Source organism: Myiozetetes cayanensis, unplaced genomic scaffold, assembly GCF_022539395.1.
Source record: "Myiozetetes cayanensis isolate MyiCay16 unplaced genomic scaffold, myiCay2020 scf19, whole genome shotgun sequence".
In the NCBI taxonomy this organism is placed as follows: Eukaryota; Metazoa; Chordata; class Aves; order Passeriformes; family Tyrannidae; genus Myiozetetes; species Myiozetetes cayanensis.
This window is the reverse complement of record NW_026087400.1, coordinates 841-11,376: the sequence shown is the minus strand read 5'-3', so window position 1 is coordinate 11,376 and position 10,536 is coordinate 841. Positions and strand designations below refer to the sequence as shown.

Genomic DNA, 10,536 nt, shown 5'->3' with positions numbered 1-10,536 from the left:
AAGGGGCGGGAATCACTGCCGCTGCCTGGTGGTGAGCTCGAGGTAATGCGCGTGCGCGGTGACTCGGATGAGCCCTCGTGACTGAAGGCGGTACTTCAGGAAAGGAGGGCACGCATGCGCACTTGCTCTAAGGAAGCCAAATATCACGTGGAACGAAAGGGCGGAACGAGAGGGGAGATAGCGGGAAGCACCTCGGCGAGACGGCGCTGCGAGCGCGGGGTGGGGCTCGGGGAGGAGGTGGAGGTCAGGCAACAGGATAGACGCCTCTCTGAGGCGGAGGGGATGTGGGGGCCTCGCACCGCCATCTTTTGTGTTGGTCTCGCGACATTCCGGTCACGGCAGCGGTGTCTTTGGTGTGGCGCTTTTACTGCTTTTACTGCCAGGGCAACAGACGAAACAAATTGTTTTGTGCAAATACAGGCTGTAACAAGCGCATAAGTCAGGTGGTGTCAATTTGTTACGGAAGAATCGGACACCAGATTTAGGGATGAACATTCAACACATGAAATGCAGTTCTGTTCTGTTAATAAATGCAGAGCTGCACATTCCCAGCTCTTTTTTTCTTGGTTTTTGGTAGATGATGTAACAATATGTAATCTATGAGAGTGTTTTCAAAACATTTCACTTAATTGGAAGATTTATAAAATTGGGGTGGTTTTCAGGCTGCGTGTGTGTTTGTAAATGTACATGCACGCAACCGAAACATAAATGCACTCACATGTGCACTCACAACTATCCTGTTGAACATAATAATGATGCAGCAACTTCTTTGGTTAGAGAATCCTAGATGAGGTGGACTTCTTCTGTGGGTGCAGTTGAATAGTTCCAAAGGCCTGTGGGAGGGTGTAGTTGCGATGTCAAAAGGTAACCTTCACAAATATAAGCATTAGCTGCTGTTTGTCACTACTTCCTTTTACTTCAACTTGTATTTCTTTAAAAATCCCTGCACTGTGCTACTTTTGGCGTCAGGATTCCAGGGGACATTACTCAGGCACCAGAGTGCCGAAAGACGTGGTCATATTGCCGTTTGATCACTGGCCTAAACTGAGGAATTTGTTTGGGTTTGGCAAGGTAAGTTGCCATCACATTTTATGTACATAGTCTGCTCGAAGTTCAGACCGTTGCGTTGTCCTTCAGGTCCCCCTCAGTGGGCCACACGAATCAGTTTTGTTCAGCCTGTAAGTGCTTTAGGGTGACAGAACCTACCGGGTGTCCTGTGTCTGTGAGGAGTTTAACCCCTGACTCAGGAAATACTGAATCTCCTGGCCACGAGGAAGTAAGCGTCATCCTCCTCATCTCCTGTGGGTGCTGTGACTGATAAACAATGACAAAACTCCGCAGACAAACAGAACCACTAAGCACAAATTTGCTTCTTGAAAACAACCCTGACAGCGATCCGTTTCCTGTTCAGGGACTTTGGGGGCTTTTGGACCTTGAAGGGACTAAGGCCAACAATACAACCCATCATTTCCTTTGGGAAACATTAATGCTGGTCATAAAATGTACAGAACAAGTTTTAAGCCAGTTTTGCTTTGTGATGTTGGGTTCCTGGAGTTGTTTATTTTAGTTGGTTCCTTTACTAAATAATCTGTGCACTTGCCTGTGAAAAAGAGAAGTTCTCTTACAGTTCCTCCTCAGAACCCTGTATTTTTATAGTATTTTATTTAGCGGAAATGAATTAGCTTGTTAGAAGGGAATAGTGTGAGATCTTGCCAAGGTATAAACTCTAAACCAGTCATGCATCTAGTTTCTGCCTCATTTAATCAGACTCTTGGAAGTTATATTAGGTGTCACCAAAAGGTTATCCTGGCTATTTCATGTCCCTGGAGAAATAAAGGTGGTGAGTGGGATCTGGTCAGGAGCTCTGGTTTAAGGGGTTTTATCAGAAATTCTGATTCCTTAAAGTGTAAGCACTGTGTGAGAGTCCGGCTGTTAAGGATAGAGATGGACTCCGAAGATGTGGTTTTGGTGCTCTTCTGCCTACAAACCATTGTTCTAATTCTGCTCTAATTCTTTCCCCATTCTCTAATGGGGAAAGTATATAATGGGCCGGGGAACAAAAGTGAAGATAATTAATCCTGACTTTTTCGCCCATTCCTTTCGTGTGATTGGTGGGGGAGGCTGCTTAATGTTCTTGAATAGGAGGAATAAATTCTCTGAGTCAGTTTGCAGCGGGAGTAAAGAACAGCCTCTTAACTTTTGGTCCAAATGTGTGTTAATTCAGTAGAAAACAAAACACGTCTCTGAGAACATTGCTCTACTTTGTAGAGAATCCAGGTATTTTGTGTCCAGCTGCTTCCATTCTGTCACTTTGATTATAGCTGAAGGTTTATCCTTCCAGGTGTACAGCCCTCTAAATAATGGATTTAGTAATAGTACTGGTTCCATAAATTTTTAATAGCAATAGCAACCTTTTAAAACTGCATTTGAAAACATCTGACTAGTAAAAAATAATAAAACAAAAGGAATAATTAGGCAGCTAAAATAATTTAAAGTAATTCACTGAGTGGTTATGGAGAGGAATTAGCAGCCATTATCCTTAAGTTTTCATTCTATTTGCACTTGTTTGACCTAAAAAAATTCCTACACAGTAATTTCTTGGATGTACTGTGCTTTCAGAACTGCAACCCTCACTGAATTAAGGGCTTTCCTTAACATCAGAGCTGTTTTAAATTAGAGATTCCCCCTGCTGATAGGAAACTCGTAACTGGCTTTCTTCTCCTTTTCTACCACAGCCAAAAAGTTCTGATTAACAATTTCTTGAGGTTGTTAATACCTTTATTACATGTTTAAGATGAACTACAATCTCGTATGTGGAAAAATAAATCACTCTGGGAAAAAGACCAAGTTATCGGAACAAAGTCTCAAAATGTTACCTGCACATTTCTTTCTAAGTTATCATAAAAGAATGAGCTGGAAGCCTCCACAAGAATACTTCTCTAAAAGCTGGTACTTAGAGTAAAGAACAAGTAGATTTTCCTCATTACTTGTGAAAGAAGTTATGGAAGACAGGAGGGAGTTTGGGCCAGCCCTAAAACACCCCCCAGTATGCAAGCATTTCAAAAAAACAATGCAGTCATCTGTTTCTTCGAAATTGAATTCAAAAAGACTGTTATGACTGTTGATATCATAACATGCCCCATAACTAGAATTTCTGAAGCAGTTGGTAATGTTGAAAATAGTGATGTTAACTAAGAAACACAAGGCAAATTTGCAGCCTTAGATGCCAGATAAGCACCTTTATCATCAACTCAAACGACAAAAGTAGGACCTATGTTCCTTCTGCACCACTCAATTCCTCCCAGCTCTGAGAGTATAAAAGGAGGGCAAGAAATGAACTAAATGCCTGTAATGATCTGAGAGGAGCAGAGTCCTGGAATGATGCAAAGATGTGTCATCTGACACCCGACTGTTGGTTTAGGGATGAGAATTGAGTTGAAATAAATGCAAGAGGAAGCAAACACTTAGTAAAAGTCTGAAAACATCATTCTACACATTGAAGTGTTTTATTGACTTTAAAAGAAAAATTCACACAGTTTTTACTGAAACATTTTCCCCAGATGGTCATTTCACTCTGTAACAAAGGAAACCAAATATTTTTTTAATCCAAGACAAAGCAATCCTAAATCAGCACCAAGCAAAGTGCCACTTTTGAAGACCTTGCTTTGTTGGACGTAGAGTAAGGGAATTTAACTTAAAGGCATGCATGGAAGAAAAATCCAGAAGGAACTACATCCAAAAGCAGAAAGGAAAGAAAAACCGTAAAGAGTTGAATGCTGGGGAAAGTTCCAAGAGGTGTATTAACAATGCACAGAACAGCCCAGTTACATTCACATAATGAGCCCCAAAATTATCTACCTGGGAAGAAAACACAAGGTTGTTTTAACTTGCAAGAATCCCACAAGGACTCAGGGGAACTGGTACAGCCAAGAGCAGTGGGAAACAAAAGAAACTGAACTGAAAAGGCCAAAGTTCTAGTCCTAATTCTTCAGGCTTCCTGTATTACACTGGATGAGCCTACTTAGGCAATCCACACCAATCAACTAGAAAAGCATAAAGCTATTGAAAACTAAAAAATGCCTTCTCAGCACTGCAGTGCAATGCCCAAGGACAGCCTCAAAAAACCTGAATTTTTGGTACATATTTTCAAAATCCACATTAAAAAACAGCCTTAAGAGAAACTATTTATTAATAAGGATTTCATATTTATTTACTAAAGTTACAGATGTGTGCAAACTGCACAAATCACAGAATTCTGACCATTCTAATTCATGTATGTGCTGGAAGGTGACTTGTTACCTTATCTTCCAGGGCAGCCATCCTTTCCTTGAGATGAAGCTGGAGCCTTTCATTGGATTCAGACAGCAGCTTATCAACAGTTTCTGATAAACGTTTATTATGCTCTTCATTCATCTTCTCTCTCTGTCTAGCCTAAGACACAGAAAAGCTACTGAAATAACTTCAAATTTTCAATGTCTATAACAATTTTCAGGTTATAAAGGCAGTAAGCTTTCTTTAACAGCAATATTTTTTCCAGAGAGGAATACTGCATGCACCTCCAGGACTCTGTGATGGAGTATAAGGGACACTGCAGAGTGTAATAACTGATCCAAAATCAGAAGTTTGAAAATCTGAGTCTACATTAAAAAAACAAACAAACCGGATTCAGAACGAATTCCATTATTTATAACCCAGGAACCAATTTTTCTATAGTCCTTTAATTCAGCACGTTTTTGATCTGTCTCTTCATCAGAAAGTATGAATAGTAACAGCAAATTTTATTATTATTTATTAATTATTTTTATATAATAAATTTTTATTTCTAAAAAGATTTATAAAATATTTTATATAATAAATAATTAAAATTATTTATTAATATTATTTATTAAATATTACTAGCAATATTTAATATATTTTATTGAGTATGAATATATACTGAGTATAAGAATAGTAATAATAATCAGATATTTTCTATTTTCAAACTTGCATTGCAGACTTTCAGCTTTCCCTTGAGATTTAAGGTGAGACATAGTACAGTGACTCAAATCTCCCAAATATCAGCCAGCCCAAGCTCTGGCTTTCTTTTGAAGAGAGAAATAAAAACAGCTTTGCTGAATGGTAGCAGCCATGAAGGGGATTGGATTCTTTCTTTCAGCTTTATATCTTCGTCAAAATTATGTACGATACCCTTTGCAGCTCTTGATTCTTCTCCTCTAGCTGTGCTTCCATCTGCCTCAGTCGTTCCTCAGTGTTGCCATGTCTCTCCTCAGCCTGTCAATTTGAAAGCAAAATTAGAATTTGGGTGGATTTTTAGGTTTCAAAAGCACAGAAACATTGAAGCACAGTAACATTTCTAACATGCTTCGCACAACTTCCATTTATGGTAACACAAAATGCAGAACAGATGCTTTTCTGTCACCAAAAACCTCGCAAGGGTTCATATGTGAGTAGCAAAATGAGGTAACCTCTCACCATGAATCCACTGCTCTTTGTAAATGAGCTTGCAACAGCAGAAGTTCATTCATATCCCGAAGAATTAAAAAAAAAAGAAAGGAAAAGAAAAACTAAGTGCATTTTCAGCTTTTCCTCACTAGCCTGGAGGATGTGACTCTGTATTAGTACCCATGACAAAGCAGAAAGCAGCAAGCAGAAACAAGGACTAAGATACAAATTCTACCTTCCTAAGCTTGGTGGTAAGTTCCAACACTTTTGCATCTTTAGCAGCAGAGCTCCCAGGAGACAAAAGGTCAGACTACAGAGCCAGTTAGGGACAGGAAAGATAACAGGGAAAGAAATGAAACTAAGACTTTCAAAGAAAGCATACGCACACACTTGAAAAGGCTCACTTGTAGTTATTAAACATAATTCTTCACACTTCATTAGCTCACTTGCAGCCCTCTAAAAACCTTGATATTTATTAGTATCATTACTTCTCTTGCTCCTCACACTCTTCACTTGTTTATAAGTGGAAGGATTTGGGGTTTCCCCTTCAGAAATAGTTCATGCTTAGAAGGACTTTATGCCTAATACTGAATTGATTTTAATAAAGAACACCAAAGTAATACTTCAGAGAGACATTGTCATAATGTAATGTAATTAACAGAAAACCCGCTCAAGTTCCAAAGAGAAAAAATTAAAAAAACCAAAAAAATTAAAATAAAAATCAAAAAGGGCATCTTCAGAGAGATGAACGGAAAAAGTAGAGAGAACAAGGATAAATATTTTCTGAATTGTCTGTGGGAAAACCGGACTGTAACAAAGCCATCACTACGACCAGATTTCGTGCAGTGGGACACCAATGGGAGAGCAGAGTCTGGAGGACACTGTCCAGGGGCCTCACCTTCGTAAGTGCTGCAACTCTCTGGGCCAGCTCAGCTTCCACCTCTGGCAAAGTCTCAGCTTTTCTCAGGGTCTGCTGCAACTTTTGCTCAGCCAGTTCCAGTCGTTCCTGCAATTGCCTGTTCTTATCTTCACTCTGCACAGGATCACAATCAAAAATGCTTAGGGTTAAAAATGGTAAGTAATTCGTAAAGCGGCAAAGAACAAGCTGTGAATTTTCTTAATCAGAGTTGTGCTAAGATAAGGGACAAATTCCTACATATTTTAAATAACACTGTGCATATTATTGCAAAATTCAATTCTTTTTCAAGTGTGTACACTTGGTTTATAAAGTTGGACTTTCCTGTCAAGCACATGTCAAATTTCCACTCCCAGTAAAGCAACATTCACTTCTATTATAGCCTGTAAAAATCACTACACATTATACAAGTTTTAAAAGGTTTCAGCTTAAAATGAGTAATTCTCACACGTGAACTTAAAGATGCTTGGATACACACATAACAACTTAAAAATCCACAACTAATAGGGACAAAAGCCATGAAGAAGTGCACTGAAATTCTCTAAATCATTTCCCCTTCCCAGTAAAACTGCCTCATCTTCATTCCCAGGGTAAAACTCTGCAATGTACAACTCCATTTACTGAAAGACAGTCAATACCAACAGCCAATCCACAAGCACAAATTACAGTGAAAAGCACAGCCAATAACAGAATTTAGGTCCAGTGCTGTTCATTAGCAGGCGAAAGAGCACCAGGAATCCCAGCACGTCCAGCTTGCAGAATTTCCAATTCTGGACAGAGGTTTGACTATAACATTCTATTGGCAAAAGTATATATTGCTAAAATGTTTGTGACAGGCTCACATAAAGCAATCAAGATCCCACAACTCAAACCCACAAATCCACAATTTAAACCCTGCCATTTCCTTTCCCTTTTATCCCCAATTTTCCTATTTTAAAATAATTTTGTTTTGCACAGCGAGAAAACTTCCATATCATGCATTCTACGAAGCACACGATAAAACAAATTTCGCTTTCAGATATCTCTTCCCCTTTTCATGACTGTACTTGAAAATTCAGAAATAGTACTAAAACAGTTTAATAAAACTGGTAACTATTTATTGAGGTAACCCTAGATCCAGAACCACTAAAACAACAGGAATTTATGGTCCTCTTCACTGAGTGAGTTCTCTCCACATAAAAGAAGTTTTAGCCTTTACACCAACTATTTTGGTGGCCAAAACCCAAATTTTATATGCATTTATATGGGAGACAGGAATAAAAAAAGGAACCATTGTGCTTCAGAATATTTCAATTCAATTAGATACCAAATTCTCTCTCTAGCAATAGGAGTGAGGCACAAACACAGCTCAGAGCATACCCAGAGAGAAAAACAAATTAAAAATTAAAAGTAATTAAATAAATAAATTTAATTTTAAAAATAAATTAAAAGCTGCCCACTTTCCTATCACAATAAATTCAAAATGCTTGTTTTCTGAGTGGAAGTTCTTTTTACCCTTTAATACAACTCAAAGGATACATATATCAAATATACCAAGCTTTTTTCCACACGGCCTTTGAAACAAGTGATGGTTCTTGTTTAAAATCTGTCCTGAAGATAACTGGTTATACACTGGCAGTGTAAGGACCTTTTTATTTAGGAATCACAGAATCCTAGAATGGTTTGGGTTGGAACAGACCTTAAAGACCATCTCATTTCACACCCTGCCCATGGCACTTCCACCAGCCTAGGTTGCTCAGAGCCCTATCCACCCTGGCCTTGAATCTCGTGCACTTGCCTTATCTGGGTGCACTCCATGGCATTTCTAAACCAAGATACTAATTCTGGGTATTTATATCTCTGAAAGCATAACCACAAGACAGATGAGCTACAGGAAAAGATGCTGCCTGCCCTTATTCGTACATATCCATTTAGAGTCATCCTATATTTCAGATCCAACAAAAACTGTATTTCTATTAAGGCTTTTCACTTCTATCCTCACAAAACACACCCTGAGTAGAAAAGACGAACGTAAACATATGAGCAAAGCTCAAGGCCGGCGTGGAACAGCCAACAAACAGATCAGGCAACAAAGCTGCTCTTTTTAAAAAAGCAGGATCAGGCCACAGAGCCTTGTCGGGCCAAACAGAAGAAAAGGAGCTGATTTTCAGCAGAGCTTACATGAAACAAAATTCTACCAGCAAAATGAACCCTGGCCTGCAACACCCTGATAGTTAAGAACTGGTACTCACTCAGACTTCTCTACCTTATGTTCAAAATTTAACTTTTAAATATAGTAGCATCCTGGATGTTTCACAGATGAACTTACAAATTTTAAACCTTGAATTTTGTAGAATATGCTCTACAAGGCACATAAAAGGCACCATTAAATCCACTAAGACCATAATTAGAATCATAATGGGATGTGTTTATATTAAAGTTCCATAAGCTCTCCAACTAAAAAGTTCATTTTAGGTTTTTTCTATGAAGAATTCTGGAAAGAATAAAATTAAATTTTTGCACAGCAATTTGATTCCTCAAGTTCATTTTCCAAGGTCAGAGCACAGCTGGACTGGGGTAATCTGTAATAGCAGGTAACTCCCAGAAAACAAAAGGCATTGGCAAGAATCCAGTTATTTTATCAAGGCAGCAGAGATTATTTCATTTCCAGCTGCCCAAAGGAAAAAAAAAATGGGCAATTTTACTTGGTATAAATGTAACAGATTAAGCCCATCTCTATCAAATTAAAATGCTCTTCTCTCAGTGAATCCAGGCTGGGATTTTTCCCTGTCTTTCTACCAGCGATTGCCCTCGTTTTTACCCCAAAACGTCCATTACTTCCCCAACATGTCCCGCAGCTCCCGGTGGCGCCGCCTTCTCCAGAATGCCAGCGGGGAACAGATCCCTGCGGCGGGCCCCCGAGCCCCCCCGTAGCCGCGCTCCGAGGCCAGGCAGCCCCGCTGGGTTCATCCGCGGGCGGTGCCGGTGTCGGTGCCGCCGAGCTGCAGTTCCGGGGGTTTCCCAGCAGACGGCAGCACTGAGCGCCAAGACCTACGGCGAGCACGCGGTTGGGGTGGGGGGGGGGGAGCGTAAGTCCTCGGACACCACACTCAAGATGGCGGCTCCGTGACCGGAAACTCTGGAGGCCACACTCAAGATGGCGATGCCACCCCCGAAGTCGCCAAGGCCCATAATCAAGATGGCGACGCCCTCACCGAGAGTCATCACGCTCACACACAAGACGGCACCGCCCTCAACAGAAGCTACAGAAGGCTAACTAAAGATACCGGCGGCCCCACCACGCGGGCTGAAGAATCCTGGCTGGAGAAGGTACCGGCGGATCGCCTCCGGGGACGCGGCACAGCCGTGAGGAGGAGGACGCCGGAACATGAGGCCGCTTCCATCCCGTTCGGTCCCGCGTCGATCCCCTCTTCCCCCCTCCCGTCCCGCTCCGTTCCCGCTGCCGCTCCCACCTCGCGTCGCGTCGCGTCGCGTCCCGTCCCGTCCCGTCCTGCTCGCGGCTCCGCGCCGCTCCTGTCCTTCCCCGCCCAGTCTCCCTACGCTGCCACACCCTCCCCGCCGTTCCCATCCTCCGCCGCCGCGCCGCCCGCCCCTCTTTTCCGTCGCCGCCCCACTCCCTTGCGGAAGGGCGGGGCTTCGCCGCCGGAACCTGTCCTTTCTCCTTGGGAAGCTCCACGTGGTGACCGCACATGGCTCCATTCACAAGCGGCCATTTCATTTCGGTGAGCGTGGGGAACTCCGCGTGGTTCTCTTACATGTCCCCTCCCGCTCCTCTCCCTCCCACCTCCCATCCCGCTCCTGCTCGGCTCCTTTTCCCCCGTTCCGTCCCATCCCGTCCCGCTGTCGCTCCGCTGCCCCCCCCACCGTCCTGGTCCCGGTCTACTCTTTCCTCTCCCTGTGCCTCGCCGCTGCCGTGCCGCCCCGTCCCGTCCCCACCCCGCTGGGTCTCGCGGCGCCGTGGCGATGGGGTGGCTGCGCCGCCGAAACCCTCCCACGGGCTGTGCCGTGCCAAAGCACGCTCCTCTCACAAAGCCAGCAACTAGGGCGAACATCTGGGAAGCAACGGGAAGAAAAGCTGCTGATTGAATTCACAGGTGGGTTTTCAAATGCATTTTATCCAGGCTGGGATTTTCTGCTAAGAAAAGTGGGGCCAAAAGAGCAGGACCTGGGACTGTGAG

At 42.4% G+C, this 10,536-nt stretch overlaps 1 protein-coding gene across 1 annotated transcript; it reads right to left on the bottom strand.

Moving 5' to 3' along the window:
- Positions 1-3,161: 3,161 nt before the first annotated feature.
- LOC126639271 (liprin-alpha-1-like) lies at positions 3,162-9,766 on the bottom strand. The gene is made up of 6 exons (XM_050313939.1): positions 9,625-9,766; positions 6,341-6,475; positions 5,678-5,752; positions 5,188-5,271; positions 4,300-4,431; positions 3,162-3,574 (listed from the first exon to the last, which is right to left on the bottom strand). Exons 1-6 carry the CDS (start codon positions 9,739-9,741, stop codon positions 3,485-3,487), a joined length of 633 nt encoding a protein of 210 aa, XP_050169896.1. The 5' UTR covers positions 9,742-9,766; the 3' UTR covers positions 3,162-3,484.
- Positions 9,767-10,536: the final 770 nt, after the last annotated feature.

What these genes read in the sequence shown, in the direction of transcription:
- LOC126639271 (XM_050313939.1), bottom strand. Translation starts at nt 9,741, where the DNA reads ATGGAAGCGGCCTCATGTTCCGGCGTCCTCCTCCTCACGGCTGTGCCG. An exon ending in CCCGCGTGGTGGGGCCGCCG is followed by an intron (nt 6,476 to 9,624) that starts GTATCTTTAGTT and finishes GATCCTGTGCAG; the next exon opens with AGTGAAGATAAGAACAGGCA. An exon ending in GAGTTGCAGCACTTACGAAG is followed by an intron (nt 5,753 to 6,340) that starts GTGAGGCCCCTG and finishes CTGGCTCTGTAG; the next exon opens with TCTGACCTTTTGTCTCCTGG.